We start from the raw sequence: 18,729 nt of genomic DNA on the forward strand, positions 1-18,729 counted from the left end.
TTTTCAAAAATTATGCTACCACTCTAAAACATATAAATGTAGTTGATATCTACTCAAATATTAGTATATGTATCGCATCTTCTCTCTCTCTCTCTCTCTCTCTCCATCCACTGCTTCCACGGTAGCTATAGCTTAACAATCACTTGTACACATATTTTCATCATATATATTTAGCATGGCCATAGTAAGCTGTTTACAGGCTTACTTTATTTTTCTTGCAATATAGGAAGTTATCACACTTTTGTTATTACTCGTCATAGACTAAACTCTAGACATTTGATGTTGTCTAATGCTTAGTGTTACCATTGGCGTGGTGCTAACATAGATGAAAATGTAATAGATCAAGAACGGAGGGAATCAAAGCGAGGTGGGCCCTCTACACTATAGAAAGTGTAAATTGGGTGCAGCATTATCACTTTGCTTGGTGCATATTCTTTTCCAAAACCCTTTCTTATACGCAATCGGATCTGTCTCATTTGCTGATATTTATCCGTCCTCTTGAAGTTCCAGCCACGTAACCCTGATCCCTATTCCATTCCTTTTCCACTCCCAACATAGTGAAGTCTCCCGCTCATCGTCCCTTTTTTTTCCACCTTTCCATGCATGCTTTTTATCGTTTTGTTATCTTGCTACAAGACGCATTCTCTATATTGACCTACCACACGTCTTTATCGATTTTGCTGGCAATTTGGTGTGGTTGTCGTGATATATAGTAATACTAAACCAAAGTATTTCCCAACAATTTCGATAACACAAATTTGCAGTTCTATTATACTGCTACATCGGTAGTTGTACCTAAATATATATATATTAGTATATGTGAAAATTGGCATATTAATCCAAATTAATCTTATATAATAATCTAGCAAAGGAGGTATTGAAAGAAAGGAAAGAAAGTAGTTTTCTTGAAAAAAATGTGCTTATGCAAAGAAGATATTGTACAGTGGCCATATTTAATGGTGCTGTACCAATTAAGAGACATGAGAACGCAAATGAACGGAAAATAAAAAAAAAAATCTTCCAGCCCCGGCGCGCACGGCCGGCCCGCGTCGCATGGGGTGGTAACGCTGACACGTCGCCCCAGCCCGCTCCGCACCTGCCCCTCGCCCGCTCGCGCTCACTGGCAGCTGAGCCCTACGATTACCGGGTCCCACCCGTCATAGCCGCCGGCACCTGCCCGGTCGCTTTTGGTGGTGGGCTTCCCCACGTGCCAACCACCCTGACGGAGCCGCGCACCCGCGCGTGGCCCACCGGGCCCCACCCATTTACTCCGTTCACACAGCGCTAGTGGGGACACGTGTCGACGATTGATTGACCCCAGCAGCCACAAACGCAGCGAGAGAGGAGCCCGAGGGCGTCCGTGCGCGTGGCCGCAGAGGATCCCGAGGGATTCGGTGGGGGGTGCCGCCGGTTGGCCCGCACGTCGCCGTCGCGGGCCCCGGGCCGACGGGGAAAAGGTCAAGGGCCCGGCCAACCGGCGGTCGGCAGCTCGGCCCGCGCGTCGCTGTCGCGGGGCCCACGGGCCACTTTCCCCGTTGGCGCCTCCCGCCCGCCGCCTGCCTGGCCCGCCTGTAAGGAATATGTGCGGGGCCCGCGGGGGGAACCGGCCGCGTGGAGCCTGTCTCGCGCCATCTCCTCTCCTTTCCTTTCTTCTCCCACCCCGGTGGGGGCCCGCGTGGATCTCGTGCGGCCTGCGGCTGCGGCGGCCGAGCGCGCACGCCGGAGGAGCGCGCACGAGGCGCGGCGTGTGGCCGTGCGGGATGGGGTGCGGTGGCGTGTCGGCAGGTGAGGGGGGCGTGCGGCGTGGGCGTGGTCCGCCATTGTCGGGGCTCCTTCTCTCTCTCTCTCTCTCTCTCTCTCTCTCTCTCATCCTCTGCTCCATGCATACAGTTTGGTGATGGAGATTAGCTAGCTAGGGTTTTGGGATTAATGGAGGGACGAGGAGTTTCATGGGCGTCGGTACGTCCGTGCGGTCGATCTCGTCGGCCGGGCACGCGTGCAGGGGCGATGTGAAAGCAGTTCTTGGCCTATCGTTTTCCTAGCCTGCACTCCGATCCTTGGGAATGCAAGGACTCCATGCATGAGATCTTGTCGGTGCCCCCACGGCTGTTTCATCGGCAGAGAATTTAACATTTAACACCGGCTCTCTTGAAGGTTGTTGAGAGCTTGCCTCTGTTTGCATCACGTTGGAGTAGCTTTGATGATCGGCCATGCAGAGTCCGCTTAGGCTGGTGAAAGGTACTCCGTAGTACTGTACATTCTACTTGCGCCCTGCTTGTTTAGTTCATTCTCGAAATGTGGTTACTGATAGCACGCGGTGGATTCCGTTGGTACAGCTTCTGCTTAGACTGTAAAAGGAACTATGGACTTCATTTTCAATATACTTGTTGTATAGTGTGGACAATAATTAAAGAGGGCAAAGGACCATCCTATTTGTTGTATAGTGTACACATCTATGTTTTTTTTTCCTTAAGATATTATGCCAACTCACTCTAAAATGTGCATGGGGCAGAATAAGAAAACATAGGTAAAAGTTACCTTGGAGTTGTAGAACAAGTATAGCAAAAAAAAAAAGGTAGAAGAAGCTATTAAACAATAAGTACGTATTATGAAATGATTTTACATCCTTGAATACTGATGGCCTATTTGGATTTCGTATGCATTATAAGAATCTCGATAGTGGATAAGGATCATTCTGGCTAATAATAATCAGTGCTGTTTAGATTTCTAGATTATCATATACTCCCTCCGTCCAAATTATATGTCATTTAGCTTTTTTAGATGCATAGATATTATTATGCATCTAGATATAGGGTATATATCTAAGTGCATAATAAAGTTTATAAATCTAATAAAGCAAAAACGTCCTATAATTTGGGACGGAGAGAAGATTATAATCACTCTCTTTCCAAATAATATCCAAACAGTGGTGTTGATATAGATAATGGGATTTTTTCCCAAAAGGACGGCAAGAGCTTTGCTGCAGATTTTATTAGACAAGGGAAAAAAATGGAAAAATAGAAGGGATCTGAGGTAGTTAAATTTTTATAGTCCACACAAAATTCTGGGTATTTGAATCACATAGGAATGTTTAGCGCTTTCTGTAATCCCTGTGAGATCCATACATGCTGTTTAGATTCCTAAATTCTCATGTAGATTATAATCACTTTCTTTCCAAATAATCTCCAAATAGTAGTGTTGATGGAGATAGTTGGATTGTTTTATTTTCGAAAAGACGGCAAGAGCTTTGCTGTAGATTTTTATTAGACGAGGAAAAACAGGGAAAAAAGAAGGATCTGAGTAGTTAAATTTTTATAGTCCACACAAAAGTCCGGAGTGTTTGAATCCCATCGGGATGTTTAGTCGACTTCTATAACCTTATACTAATGCTTATCATATATACCGTGAGTCTCTCACGCGCGCACAATGGCTGCACACCTTTCGGTTTACTGCAACCCATAAAAGTTGCTGTGCAACTCGCAAACTAAAAGTTTCCAAAACCATCTGAAAGGAAAGATGAGAGACGCCGATAAAAGAACTACAGTACAGGAAATGGTTTAGTGAAATCACTTTGACTAAGACAAGTGCACATGCATGATGGACGAACACATGAGCAGTGCTCTTGCCTCAGATCGCACAGCTCAACTATGGATCGAGATGCATGGTTCGTGCACAGGGCCAGTGATCTGAGCAGTCTTTTAAAATCAAAGCTGAAAGAGAGGAACATTAGCAACGCCGCTAATCCCCCCCACCCCCCACCCTACTATACTTTTGATGGTCTTTTGCTCTCAGGCGGCCGGGCCTCTTTCCTGCACGTCGCGCTCCGTATCTTTTCTTCCGATTAGTTGGCCGGCCCTGCACCGAAGGAGAAAGCCGTGAAGCGCTTTCCGGGTAATTTTCTACCGGCGAGCTTCCCGTTTCGGAAGCTCTCGTCGCCTCGTGCGATCGTGTCGCAAGCGATCGCGATCAACTTGAATGTTTTTTTAGCTCAAATCACGCGTATATGCATGCTTTGTTACATCATAGTCAAACTAATAGTTTTTGGAAAACCACTCGGTTTCGCCTGTGTTTTCAGCTAGCTAGCGGTATCTATCCATCGTGCAACGATAATTTCAAAGAAATATCATTTATAAATAAATCTATTCTTTCTACGACAACACACCTAGGAGATCTGCGCGTCATTATATTGGAAATCCGGTGGTTGGCGGGCAATGACTCATGACATGATCTCTCGTAGCTAACCACCGGACCCCACAGGCCACACGCACAGCTACTACACCTGTGTTGATGCGTCCAATGACATGACAAGCCTTTGCATGCATTGTGCTGTGTATGTAGCTGAAAGTGCATACACGCATTAATTGTTTGGCGCACCTATCATTCTTTTGGAAGATGATCGACGAACACGATGGAAGTTGGAGTCCAATCGGCAGATCTCGATGCTGCCGAGCAAAATCTATCTGGATGTGACGAGGGATAGTCTCCAATTTTCACCTGATGCTAACTGCAGATAACAAAGCACGTACTCGTGCGCCTCCGTAAAGCTGCTGGAGATCAGATGCGAGACAGGTTTCGGAAAGGTATCAGAGAGATAAGTTTATGCAGGTCTTTCGTGTCCCCAGCGACTGATGGATCATGATGCCCGGCGCCTTTTTCGGTGTCGATCTTGCTGCGGCACAAGCTTCATTAGACGGCGATTATTCCAGATGATTTCTTCTTTAAATATACGCCAGGGTCTTAAATCAGAACAAAGCAGTTTTGCCGGATACACATCTCTTTGATATTTTAATCAAATGGGCTTTCACTGCTGGAAAACTGAGCATTTGTCCCGAGGCTTAAGTACCGGTTGCATTTTGACCCGGTACTAATGTGAGCATTAATACCGGACCTAACGGATAGTCCTTAAGATGGCCCCTGTGATCCCCTTTAATACTAGGTGGAGACTCTCACCCGGTACTTAAAATGCTCCACCCGCTGCCGCTTCTTATCCGTCTGCCCCCCCCCTCTATCTCTCTCTCCTCTCCCAGCTTCTTCCTCACCCGGCCCTTAGCTTCCTCTCCTCTTCTGCACCCTCACCCTTAACTTCCTCTCCTCCTCTGCCTCTCCTCTCCTCCCCCCTCTGCTCGCCCCTCACCGGCAGTGAGGAGCAGTGGCGGGGCGAGGTGAAGCGGTGGCGGGGCGGAGGGCGGCGGGGCGGAGAGTGGACGACAGCGGGGGGAGGGGGTGGGGGGAGGGGTGGCGGGGCTGGAGGGGGATTTCTTTTTTTTAAATTTTTTTTAATACCCCTAAAGGCCCCCCTTAGGTACCGAACTAGTAGTATCGGTTGCGAAACCAGTCCTAAAGGGATTCCCAACCAGTAGTGATGGGGCTTTCCCAGTAGTGTTTTATTCCATATGAATTTGAAGAAGAAAAAACCAAGCATGAGTTCTAGAATTTTTTTTTAATCTTTGATCGACAATATCTCTAAAAATAATTTATTTTGAATAGAAAATTTTACATTGTACAATAATTGGTTTCAGATAAATATTCTACTAACATCATTTTTACATTTTAATACTTTATAATAATTGGTTTCATGATAAATCTACTAAAGTCATTCAAAAACAAAGTTATGATTAATTGCGCATATGTGTGTGGATAGTGAATCGTGAAACACCAGCTCACCCGAGAAGCAAAGCACAAAAGAATCAACCAAAGGCTGCCCAATGTTGATGGTTGATTGCCCTACACTTGAGTCTGTGGAAGACACCCTTGCCAAGAAGTCATCATTGGGAACACTACCCAATGCCCATATATATCTCAATATCTGCATGCTGTGCACACCATGCAGAGAGATAGGAGAGTTGAGCGGATCATAAGTCCATGTCCAAATAGGAAGAATAGGACAGGGACCTCTAGCGCTCTAGGCTAAGGTTATCTGGTTGGGAGTAACCGGCAGCTGGATCAAGAAGACCACCAGAGCAGTGAGAGACGTCCCAATCCGGTCTTCATCACGCCCAGGTGCGCGCAGCCTTGTAGGACATGCGTGCTTGTACTTCCTCCTACATACTCACTCAAATAAAAAGGTCCCTACACAAGACTGGATAGCTGGTCAACTATGGCACATTTGAACTATGCATGGGTTGATGATGATCACTTTTGTCCACGAGGTGCACTTCAAGATCGATGCAAGAGAGACTTTTTATAAATTAGCTTCATCATTATAAATAAGTTTACCTTATCTTATTTGTCATCATCATGCCCTTGGAGAAATCCACTAGGTCTATGGTATCTCTCTTTTTTTTTCCTGTTTACTCTAACTTTTTTTTTAGGATACTTTTTACTCTAACTTTAACTACTGGAGATCTTGCGAAATTCCGATTCTCCAAATTAACGGCAATTGTGCATAATTTTAAGCGAAATGGTACAATATTGGGCATCTTTAAAAAAACACCAATAACAATGTAAGTAACAATGTGACTCGCAAAAGAAAAACCAATAACAATGGACCGCGTGTGGATTTTATTTAGTTTTATAAATTTTGAGGTTGTGAGCAATAATAACGTGACACGGGAACACGGGCCGCGCAAAATCCACAGATTATTATTGATTCCTCCAAGCGTATAGTAACAGTGAAGAGATATAAAACCTAAAAGATCAATGAGAAGAAGAAGAGATAATGAAGATGCACAGCAATGGTGCACTATGCATTAGGCGATCAAATGGATGGATCCAGTGGTTGGCCTGATCCGTGGACGTGACTGCACGTATCTCTGAATAATCCCGAACCACCGAATCGACGACATCTGCGTGATGTATCATGGCCACGGTAGGACCTGTCACCTGTGCGTGTATCCCATTAATTTTTTTTTGTTTCTTTTCAAAAGAGTATTTTTTTTTATAAAAAAACCCATTTTATCTATGCATGCATTTTCCGACATGCACATTATTTCCCTCGCGTGTCATGTCCCCTTTATTAACTTGCACGCGTGCTCGATCCACTTGGTTCCAAACAGTGCAGAAAATCTCTGGCCTCTCCAGACGCCACACACAAATGCATGTACGTGCAGGTGTGGTACACATGTACATGTACTGTAGGAAGCACGAGACGACGCCGGCCGGTGAGGTTGATGACGCCACGTGGTGCGTCATCGTCACGTCCAGCTAGGTTGGTTCATGCTTTCTTTTGTGCAGGGAAATTAGGGCAAGAGTACTGCACTTACTCCGTGGATTCTTGGATGGAAGCTGGAGCAGGTCGGACGGGTCTTGTCCTGTCGAGCGTGTGCCGGGACGGGATCGGATGTCATCTCGTACGTACTCGATCATAGGCCGTGGGTTATTGATTAAAGCTAGAGGCCGGCTTTATTGCTTTGCACCATGTCTTCTCCATCGGTCGATTGGCCCCTAGATAGCTAGCTACTGTTCATTCCGTGCGTAGGGATCGGTATGATCGAAAGCGAGGCGACGGGTCACCCGATCGGAATGACGCTAGTTCTTGCTTCTTGGGTCCATCGATCCATCGACACACGATGTGTACTGGATTAATGGGGGCCATGGAATTGAACCCCAGCTGCTGATCGTGGATGCAAAGAACCGTCGTCTGCTGCAGAGATGGATGCATATAAGATTGTTGACAACATGAAAACGACACGGGTGATCGGTGTGCATGCATCATAATCGGACACTGCTGAAAGCAAACACTGCATGTGTTTCGACTTTCGAGCACTGTATATTCGGTGAATGCGAGTAAGGACGATAGCCGCGCTATAATCCGATAATCTTTGCTTCCTGAAAGGTAAATTGATAGGGAAAAGTGAACAATTCACTTTGTTTCGATACAGACATTGATCAATCCCTCGTATTGGTGCAAAGTTTCGAGACGAGGGGATATCGTGAAGAGCACGACACACTTGTACAAGGATCTGACTGCTGCTTACTGTACCAACACTGCTGTCTGTCCACCTGTCAGAGATTCAAAATTGCACATTTCGCATTTTGCACCGCCGGATCGATCGATCGAGTGCATTTAGACCAAACAACTCCCTGATGCCTCTATCCAAACGGCCAACTGTAGGTGCAATGACCAAAATACAATAATCAAATTAATATCGATCCTTAGGAACAGCCAGCCAGAGAGCGATAGGGCAACCACCACTTGATCACATCTTCGATCGATTAGAATCTAATGGTGCCGAGAAACATCGTCCATACCACGGCACATACCATGTCACCATAAACGTGTATCTCAGTGTCCCAAATTCATTGTGCAACCAATTTTAGCGTGCACCAGCCATGCATGCCTAACCTAACCTTCTTTTTAGACTTGTTCTCCTTTTGTTTTTCATTCCAGAATCATTGTCACGCGTGCTTGCTCATAAGATTTCATCGACCGCGACCCTAAATCCCAAGCCACTATAGTGCAAAGCACGGGTCTACGTGTCAGTGACTGTCGGTGTCGGTTTCATCACGGATTTTATCCATACCCACACCTATACTCAACATTTTTTTTCTTTCGCACGACAGACAATAGGCACTATAGGCGTCACCTTGGGCCTCAATTCCACATTGAGGACGACATCTGGGGGCGTAGCTAGGGACTTTGCTTGGGGGACCTCTCTAAGCAGACGCCATGGAGAAAGTGGCAGCTAGCTACTAGCCGAGCCAAAACATATGCACGCCAAGTGCGCAGAAATTCCTTGCAAGTGCACGGTCCTGTGGTTTTCTTTCACGCGAGATGGTCGCAGGCGCAGTGTGCAAGGATCAACTGGCCTTGTCTGCACTTTGCTATCTGTTACAAGTGGTCACGGGGTCCATCCCAAGTCTAAGTCAATTAACCGATGACGGAGAGATTAAGGAGCAAACAAACCCAAGATTACGACGGTTCATGTCTTCATCTAGAGGTACCTCTCAATCCTCCAAGATTATGCCAAAGCTTTTGCCTGTTAAGAGTCAGTCAGCCAACAACGACAGCAGCTGGAGACTTGAGAAAGAGCACAACTGAGATGGGTATGATCAGGACATCACGGAAGCATGGCTTGCCCAGAGAATATCTGCTACACTTTAATGATCTGATTTCCTCAGCGAAACAATGAGCAGGGCAACATAAACGGTACATCTATACACTTGAATCTCCGGAACTTTACAACCCTCAGCCTAAGAGAGCAAAATGACAGATTAAAACTTGGGTAAGACAACGAATTAAAGAATGATGCGATACATTCAACACCTACATGATGTTGCTATAAGCTGTTCGGGGTTACTACATCAGAGGGGACTAATTTACACAGCTTCTGATATACATCTGTACATACCATTGTGGGGTATAAAAGGTTTGGTCAAGCACCAAGTGCTTCCCTGATCCAACTTCGCTCCATCGAGAAATATGCATTTGCCAATCAGGCAACCAGCTGTGTTTCAGCTTCAGGACCTCACCGCAGAGCAAAGGAAGCTGGTTCAAAAATGTTACAACTCTTTCTGGAGTAGTATGTCTCTCAAGGAGACGGCCTCTTGGGTCAGTTCAGAGTTGGTATGTGAATGAGGCTTGCTCCTTGCGGCCCTTCTCGTGGATGTCGTCAATTAGTTGACGAAGCTCTGGGAAGATTGTTACGATCGCCTGTTCTAACATCGCGTACGATAGTTGCTTAACACAGACGTTGGACTGCAACCACAGGGTAATGTATCATGTTAATCAGACTGATGTGTCGCAGAAACCTTAGGATAATAGGATTTTGAGTTTTACTTACTTGGAGGAAGTAGTACATGTCCCTTGCACTACGTCGGTACTGCTTGTACCCAATTATGCTGACTAAGGTAGATGGAGTTCCATCTGAAAGGGCATTCCAAATCACATTAGCATTCTCCTTAGCAAATCATATTAGTTGGATGACATGGTGGTACAGGCATGTGTCTAATAAACGGTAGCTAAATGGTGCATTTCTTGAAATCCAGTTAAGTGTCTAAACAAAGAAAGGAGTACGCTTTAACTGGAAGTAGTGAGTCTGGAAGAACACAGTATTGGTGCTTTCATTTTTTTAGTATGAAGTGAGTCTGGAAAATGTTCGCCAATGCATCATATATTCACAACTATTGCTTCTACACACTACTCCAGATTTTGCATATTTTTTTGCTTGAAAGACACCATATAAATTTGCACACATATACCATCCATCAATCCTTAACATTTTCAGGAGAAAATGTAAACATAGAAAGGCGACCAAAGAAATGAGTCAAAACAAGTTAAAGACTGACCTAAAAGAAGTTTCTTAACTTCACTGGCATTTCTAGATGCCTCAAGTTGAAACTCAAATGAGTTTGCACAGCTCTTTTTGGAAGTCCCAGTTCCAGATGACTGCTTGTCAAATTGACTTATGCCGGAATTCCCTTTATATCCATCCAACTTGGTGAAGAATATACCATTAGGCCAAAGGGTCTGGTGAATGAAAAATCCATTAGATGCACAAAAAAGGGAGGTCAAATTTTTCATTACTTAATTTTTTTTATCGAACACGCAGGAGAGCTGCGTGTCTTTGTATTAAGAAAGAATGAATAGTCCAATTACAAAACCACCACCTCACCTTGGAGGCTTGGACTAGAATGAGAGATGTGGGTTTTGAGCATAAAAAAATAAACCTTACAGAAACACGAACTAAAAGGGCCTGAAAATCCATTAAAAGAAGTTTGGTAAAGAATCCCTGTTGGCTCCGAGCAGAAAGAAATAACCAATCTTGGGACGAAACTTATTGGTGATTGACCATAATACTAGGATATTGTTTTAGCACCTAAGCATGCAAAGATTTGGTACCACAGAACTGCACTTCTGTCATAAAACCTATGAACCTCAAAGGACCAAGAAATTATTGGACTACATGTATTACAAGGGTTGGTCCATGTGAAACACTATCCATTTGGAACAACTCTTTACATGGTTTGCTCAATCAAACAGTTTAGGCCTCCCCATCGCATAATGAAAATAGCAAATTTCAAACTGAAATTAAAAAGAGAACCAAGATAAATCTAGCGAAGGAAAAATAGATAGCCTCCTTACATCTTGAATCCAACGTATTACTTGAACAATGACATCATCTCTTCGGAGCCAATTGATTTGTCTTATAATCCATTCATCGATTGCATCTTCCATGACCAACTGCAAAATTTGTTTTGATATCCAAAGAACTTGTCTCCTGAGGATGCCATAACATATCAAGTAAAACATCATGCTCTGCTATCAAAAGATAGAAACAACTGGGTTGCAAAAGGACGATTAAATTGTGTCATCAAAACATGGATGGTGAAAATGTTTAAAATTGGTCCGCACAGGGCTATGATCAGGGGAAAACAGATTCCCACAACAAATTGAAAATGAATCTTTGTCCATCTGTGAGAAAATACAAATAAGTTATGAATGCAAATGGCATACTGGAAGGGACACCACCAAAATTTCATTATCATGCAAACAAACATCAGAAATAACATTGCCAAAATATATTGACAACCATACTGATATCTAGTAACCAGTAAAATCAGGTCAATCAAATGCCTTGGGTTGTGTACTTGTCTTTTTGCTATTTAACAGTAGTCTGAAACTAGTAAGCAAATTCTAAGGAACACATTAGATAAAGTTCGTGAATCATGATAGCAGGAACTAACCGTATCCAACCGCGTCGCTTTAGCTGGAATACCTTTTCAACCAGGTTCAATAAAGGTACGCTAACATTTGTTGGCATCCACTGTCAAATACCATTGAAGGTTTATTATGAAAGGAAAAAAATAAGAATAGAAGTTGCCTGTGATCTGCATCAAATAAATTATGTAGTAATAGATGTGGTGTACCTCAGGAGGAATTCCTGTTGGATACTCGAATGTATTAAGAGATGACATGTTTGAAGAATCAGAATATGCCCTCACAGGTTTTTGTATCTGTCCGCTGACTTGTGTATCCAAACCAGAGTATGTTTCAATGTGCTTAGTATCATTTGAAGTATGCCCTTTATTGTTCACCTCATTGTCTGAGTGGCATCCGCTATTTGCAGATGAGGTGAGATCTTCATAGTTACTATCACCATCAGAAAGGCTACGAGCCCTTTCAAAGTTTCTATGATGCAAATTTTGGTTATCTGTCTCCTCGTGGTTCCAAGATAGAGACATTCTATTATCTGTGAATTGTGCAGTGGCACTAGAAGGTGGCGTGCCAACCGCCCGTTTTAAACCATCTGAAACTCCTTTAAATTGTCGAACAATGTCATCCATCGCATCATCAACATTAACTGTTGCAAAACAAATCATTATATTTAAGAAAAGAACATCACAAGTTCATAAATTTTAAGGGGAAAAAGGGAAAAGTGCAGGGATAAGCATACCAGCCAAAGTTTTCATAACAGAGGTGGACTTTCCAGCAGAGTAATTCTAGAAAATGGAAAAGAAATTAACTGCTAAGCACCTCAATGAAGTATTAAAGAAGGCGTGCACATTCTTTTGTTATTAACAACAAGGCTTATAAGGATTTTGTTGCTTAAACTACATACCTTTGATGATGCACTTAGAAAATCCCAAACTTCATGCTGCTCTGCAATATTCGCTATAGACAAGAGATCCTATTGAACACAAAATGAATATCGTCAACACATCTGAAGTAAAATATGAGGAAAAATGCTAGAGAACAAATCATACTTGAAGATATTTGTCCAGGAGAATGCATCGTTGGTGCACAAGGTAATCATCAACACTAGATGAAAGAAAACTCTTTGGAGGCAGATGTAATGAATAATTAGGAATCTCCTTCAGTTGTCGATGAAGACGCTCAAAATTTCGGTATCTACAAACAGAGGCTATAGGTCAGCATCATACCTCCTACTCCTTCAGCACTCCAATTAATTTTCAAATTTCAAAATAAACAAAGTAAAACCATGCCTTCTTTTCACAAACCAGGTCTTGTTATCTGCATCAGTCACAGCAATAGAATAAACTGCAAAAGATTTTGAACCTAGTTTCTCGAAATATGCACCAACAACCTGAAAAGAATAAATGCACAACCAAGACAAATCACATCAGATGTTAAGAATTTATATTACTTCACATAAGTAGATGCATATTATATCAAGAACAAGAGGACCGAAGGTGATGTAAAATTGTTAGACCTGAAAAATCATGCAGAAACGGAACCTGCTGTAGAAATTAATTATCAGAAAAAACACACACCGCAACATACCTATAGTTGCCCATATGACACTGAATAACTTCATATGCTCACCATATACCACAAATGTCTCATTGCCATGTGGGCTGGGCCTCACGCTCAGCCTTACAATGAGCACCACATTTTTTTCTCTTAAAAAGGAGTGAATACAAATTAAGCCAAAAAAAAAGTACACGTGACAGTTCTCATCAGACACCTGGTACTAATGTTAATGGAACCACTGAAGCTTGTATGCTATACAGCAAATGCCGAATAGGGTTAAAAAGAATCGTGATGCCCATAGCCAGATTCCTTATGGAATGATGAGAATGGGAACACATATGGGAAGTAATATAAGGTCTTCAAGGACCGCGACTAATGATTGATTTCTTAGGAGTAAAAAGGCACAGCCTGAGAGCAAGTGAAATTCAAACTCCGTGCCCATAAATGTTTAAAACACTATGTACAAAAAAACAAAGAAACAACAACATGCAAAACAACAGAATCAGCAATCAATTTGCCCTGTAATTGTACAAACTCTGAAACTTATCTCACACAGGAATGAGATAATCCTAATGAAATAATGGCACTATGACTTATATTTCAAAAGAAATTGTAGTGAATACTACTATCTCCATCCATTGTTGTAGGGTCTATATTGATCTGAAAAAGCTTTCAAAAGTAGGTGTTGACTACCGATTTCTCTTACATATATTGTCAATTGCTACTAAATCAACATCACATTACAAAACATTGAAATACGAAAATGTTGATACAATTTCTGGACACTATATGAGTATAATTTGACTAATAAAATTTAACCTTTTCAAATCAAAATATGCCGTACAAACAGAGTGATCAAATTTATTAGTAAAACCAAGCAACATGATGACTGCGAATAAGAAAAATGATACCAGAATGAGTTCTTGTGAAAGGGTCAGAAAAATTACCCGGCATCTTATCTTCGGAGCATGCAATACTACCTCACCATGAGAGGCAAGACCAACGACTTTCTCATCCTGATTTTTCCTTGCATTTCCACTTTCACTGGAAACCATGGGTTGGTTACTTTTGACCAAATATCTTTTTTCAATATCAGGAGTACTACTAGACCGCTTTAGTTCAGCTTTTGCACTGTTGCTTGCTTCATGTGTTTTTTCCTTGCTGCTGTAATTAACTTGATTCATCTCTTTTGGTTTCATTTCATTCTTATTTTGTAAAGCAAGGGGATGACTGCCTGTGACAAAAGCGGATTGAACATTCCTATTGGTACTTTGCATCAAGTTGACCATGTATTTATCATCAACAGATGCAATTCTCTCATTGAAGTTTGAAGAGATCTCTTTACCCACTGCCCCTGCACTTGGACTGTTATCACCTCCAGAACCTTTCAATCTTGATGAATTGTCTGTTTTATTCATTTTCTCCTGGTAATTTCTTCCTATTGCCCACATGTTCTCAAGATTCTCAGGGGCAAGAACCAGTGATTTTCTTTTAGTAGCTGCATTCAATCGCACCGCCCAGTCTGGTTGGCGAGGCTGGATGGCACTGTCATGGTCATCCTCTGACACTTTTGACTTTCCACCTTCAGATGTAACAAGTGTCCTCATGCTGGAATTATTTCCTGGAACTAAACCACTTGGTTCTACAGTCAAATTCCTTGATTCCTTTTGAGAACCTTGTGAACCGCCTTTGTACGACGAACGATCATGCACTACCATCACAGTTCCAGTATTAGACATGTTTGTATTGCCTCCTACATTGCTCGTATCATTGTTGTTTAGAAGGTAGACAATTAACTCGTTCATATAGCTGAAAAAAGAACAAACATAAAAGCAAAGATTGGTACTTACAGTTACAAATAATCAACCGATATACTGCTTTAAGATGAATCATTTCCATAAATCAACCATCATAGCTAACAAAAACTTACATCTACTAATTACAATCAGCAGTGTATGATTACTAAGCAGAGATTTAAAAAAAACAAACGGGACTTCAGAAACAAAATGTACAATTTTCTTTGAATATCATGACCCAAAGTGAAATATCTGCTTTGGTATGCAAAACACAAATAAAGTGAAGTACTAAGATTTAAGAGCTTACATTGGACTAGCGAAGTTCATCACTGGCTGCAAGACTAGGCAGGTCATGAGTTCCCTGGAGAAACAGCGAACTAGTGGACTCTGAGCATCTTGTGGTCTCAAAACTAGAGCCATAATGCCCCCCACAATTTCTTGAAGAACCTAACAACCATATTAATTAATTGTTGTATTTGGATTACATGAAGGCCAAAATTGTTAGCTCTTACCTTGTACTCATGCTCTGAAGATAATAGTGCTGGATGAAGTTCCTGTGAAACTATTAGGTGCTGCTTCAGTCTCTCATCTCTTTCCTCGGAAGACAACGTCCTCATAACATCAGCACCAATCAGAGCTTGATTTTTCCGGAAAACATCTAAATGGTTTCCAATCAAATCAACCATATCCCTGAAATAGGAAGGGGGGGGGGGAGAGAACTTTAACAGAGAATGATGAGTAAATAATGGTATACTATGTAGTAAACAAAGCCTTAAGTCACCTTGTTAGCAAGTCAACTAGATTCATCTCTTTCACCCTGCCTGATACTTCACCAAGAGCATGGAGTATTAAGCCCCGTATCAGTTCCGGGGCCTCCCTGTCGGGAGTAATATCTGAATAGAACAAGTCCAAAACAAAGTCCCTCAAAATATTCTCAGTGAAACTTTCAAAAGCAGCCTCAACCGAAGGTGAGCCAACTTTCCGTCTCCATCTTGAAACTGGTGGCACAGTTGACAGTCGATGATCATTAGAAGACAACTGCCTCTTTGACACTTGAGACAAATATGTCTGCTTACGTGCAGACTGTTCCCTCCAACGGAACTCCACTTTGAAGGAGAGATATCGGAGAAATGCAAGTATAAGGATTGACATGGGCACATTTGTCCACATTGATTTACTTGTATCTATTTGAAACAAAATGATACCGATCTTAGCATGGGCACAGGATGATTCATTTAAGAAGAAATATGCGAAGTATACAAACATAAAGAAATTTCTGCACACAAAGTCAACAAGAGACAAAATATAAAAAATTACTAGGGACTTACAGGCAGCCAACACATTCACAGAGTGAGAAGTGAAACACAGAAAGAAAAGAAGGTTATTTTGACAAGTAAAAGTGTATAAAATATATGACTGTTTAGCATATAAACAAAATTGGACATGGCTCAATACTGACTTATTTTACTTCTGTTTCCACCCTTGTGAGGCTAAAAAATGATCATTTATTTGAAGCTACTTTTCCACCTGCAACTAACCAAATACTTTAAGAATGGTACACAAGTTTGGGACCTATAGGCAATTAATTTCTGTACAACCTAACTCAAGTTTAAGCTCTAATAAGCATTCCAAGCTAATTCAAACAAGCTCATTTACTAATGATCACTGTAACCCTAGTAAAGAGCAGCAGCAGTAGTGACTTAATGAATGCAAGCAGAAAAACAGCAACTAAGATCCAAAAAAAATGCCACGTAACAGCCATCACAGCTCACCATCGGATAGATTCAGGATCTCTAAAATGGTGTAAGCACAAGCTACAGCTGCCAGGCTAGCAAAAGGTCTCTACTTTTGTAACGCATTCTCCAGCCAATCCCCTCACGATCCAGCATCTACAGCAGCCGTTACCCAAAATCTCTTGCAACTACGCTAACCCATTAGCAATCGCAGTTCTGTCCCTCAGATAATAATGGAGGGACGGGGCAACCGCGGCAAGCCAATCTAATCCCTCATCAGCGCCCGTGTTGCGGGGAAAGAAAAAAAACTTCCGGGAAACAGAAAAGCAATTGGGCCTCAAAATTAGGGGGGCAGGGGGTGCTCACGCGTGAGGAAGTAGGAGATGGCGAAGATGCAGAGCGCCCACCAGACGGTGCGCACCTTGGCCTCCTCGATCAGATCGTCCACGCTCTCCATCCTCTTCGGCATCTCGGCCTGCACGCAGGGGCGCGGCCTGGGGGAGGCGGCGGGGGCTCAGGAGGGATCGACCCGGGTAACGGATCCCCCAGAGGGCTCCGCCGCCGCGGGCGCCGTCGCTGGAGAAGAAGGCCGGGCCGGGCGGGGTGGCGGCTCGGCGACTCGCCTCGACGGCGATTTTTTTAGATTTCTTTTTTTTTCTCTCCTTCGGATTTTCTTTGAATCCGGTAACGTGCCCGAGTCGAACCAGCCTTTGTGTTCCGCGCTGTTCCTCGGCGGGTCCGTGCGCGGCACGTAGGCGGCTGCCATGTGGGCCCGGCCGCCCGTGGGGGCCACGTCACACGCAGACGGCAGGGTCCCGCTTGGGAGCGTCCCGGGCGTCCGATTGGGAAGGGACGGCGATCCCGCCCGTCTAGTTCTCCGGCTGTCACCGTCTGCGGGTGACAGGTTCGCGCGCTCGGAGGTGGTGGGACCTGCTGTCAGTGGTCGGGGGCGGCTGCGGAGTGAGTGGCTGGTTTTAACGGTCAATAACGATAATCATGCCGGTTGCCTGTGACCGACATGTGGGGCCCATTGGGGTGCAGCAGTCCTAGGAGTCCAGGGCCGATGATTCCGGATAGGAAAGAGACTAAGACTATATTGCTACACTTCAGCAGTCTCATAGATCGTCTTATGCAATATTACATAGGATTTTTACTGATGTGAAGGAGAGAAGGTGATGAGAGAGAAAGAGGTCGTTGTTTTACGAAACAACCACCTCATAGGCTAGATTTTAGAATTACGAGACGACTACTCTACCGTTGTATGAGTTGTGGTTGCATGCAACTCATAATATTTCTTTTTTTTCTATACATAAATTAAGGGAATAGAATTATCATGAGACAACTTAAAACGACAACCTATTGTACAATTTATTTGTTAAGTTGTCTCATGATTACATGTTAATGCATGAGACCGCCTATTAGACAACACCAATGTACTTGCTCTAATGGGGAGCCGGTTGTTTCTATTTGTTTTGCCTTTTTGAATATTTAAGGGTCTCAGATTAATTTGAACTCTTACCACCTAGAAGGTAATCGGTGTACTGTAGCATTGCCCATGAGAAAATAATAATATATTTAAATTTTTGTACGAAATATAGGTGTTGTAGTGATGAACATTGACTAGGAGCACAAGTTTGATTCCTGCTTGGGCCTATATCCCTGTTTAAACACCAGCATGACAGATTGATGCAACTGAACTAATGACATGATAAAGACATGGCACATATTAACCAAAATAAGCAAAGCTTTGGACAATAACCGCCAAAAAGAACAGGGTTCAAATTGATCTACTCAACTTTCCACCTTATTTGGAAGAAGATTTGCATAAACCTGCGAAGAGATTGGACTGGCAATTGTCTTCCTCTTAGTTTTTCCCGCATCTAAATCTACAGCTGGAACATGGAAGACTGTTGTAAAGAAATTTCTCATTCTGTGACTTTCTGATGGTATTGCACAAATTTTCCACAAAATCCTCCTTTTTTTAAGAAGCAGGAGGGGATCCCCTACTGGTTAAAATAAAAGAAGCATAAAGCGATTACAAAGGGAG

The 18,729-nt window shown here is 43.0% G+C and overlaps 1 protein-coding gene across 1 annotated transcript; it reads right to left on the reverse strand.

Annotated features, from left to right (window-relative positions):
* Positions 1-9,014: 9,014 nt before the first annotated feature.
* On the reverse strand, positions 9,015-17,356 carry LOC117833048 (uncharacterized). The gene is made up of 15 exons (XM_034712412.2): positions 17,049-17,356; positions 15,731-16,133; positions 15,462-15,639; positions 15,257-15,396; positions 14,101-14,962; positions 12,886-12,986; positions 12,646-12,790; positions 12,501-12,569; positions 12,336-12,381; positions 11,809-12,242; positions 11,626-11,705; positions 11,024-11,159; positions 10,228-10,408; positions 9,723-9,805; positions 9,015-9,637 (listed from the first exon to the last, which is right to left on the reverse strand). The coding sequence occupies exons 1-15, from the start codon at positions 17,149-17,151 to the stop codon at positions 9,497-9,499; spliced, it is 3,102 nt and encodes a 1,033-aa protein (XP_034568303.1). The 5' UTR covers positions 17,152-17,356; the 3' UTR covers positions 9,015-9,496.
* Between the last annotated feature and the right edge of the window lie 1,373 nt (positions 17,357-18,729).

Source organism: Setaria viridis, chromosome 8, assembly GCF_005286985.2.
Source record: "Setaria viridis chromosome 8, Setaria_viridis_v4.0, whole genome shotgun sequence".
NCBI classification, from domain to species: Eukaryota; Viridiplantae; Streptophyta; class Magnoliopsida; order Poales; family Poaceae; genus Setaria; species Setaria viridis.

What these genes read in the sequence shown, in the direction of transcription:
- LOC117833048 (XM_034712412.2), bottom strand. Translation starts at nt 17,151, where the DNA reads ATGCCGAAGAGGATGGAGAGCGTGGACGATCTGATCGAGGAGGCCAAG. An exon ending in CTAGTTGACTTGCTAACAAG is followed by an intron (nt 15,640 to 15,730) that starts GTGACTTAAGGC and finishes TTCCTATTTCAG; the next exon opens with GGATATGGTTGATTTGATTG. An exon ending in TAATACGTTGGATTCAAGAT is followed by an intron (nt 10,409 to 11,023) that starts GTAAGGAGGCTA and finishes TTCATTCACCAG; the next exon opens with ACCCTTTGGCCTAATGGTAT.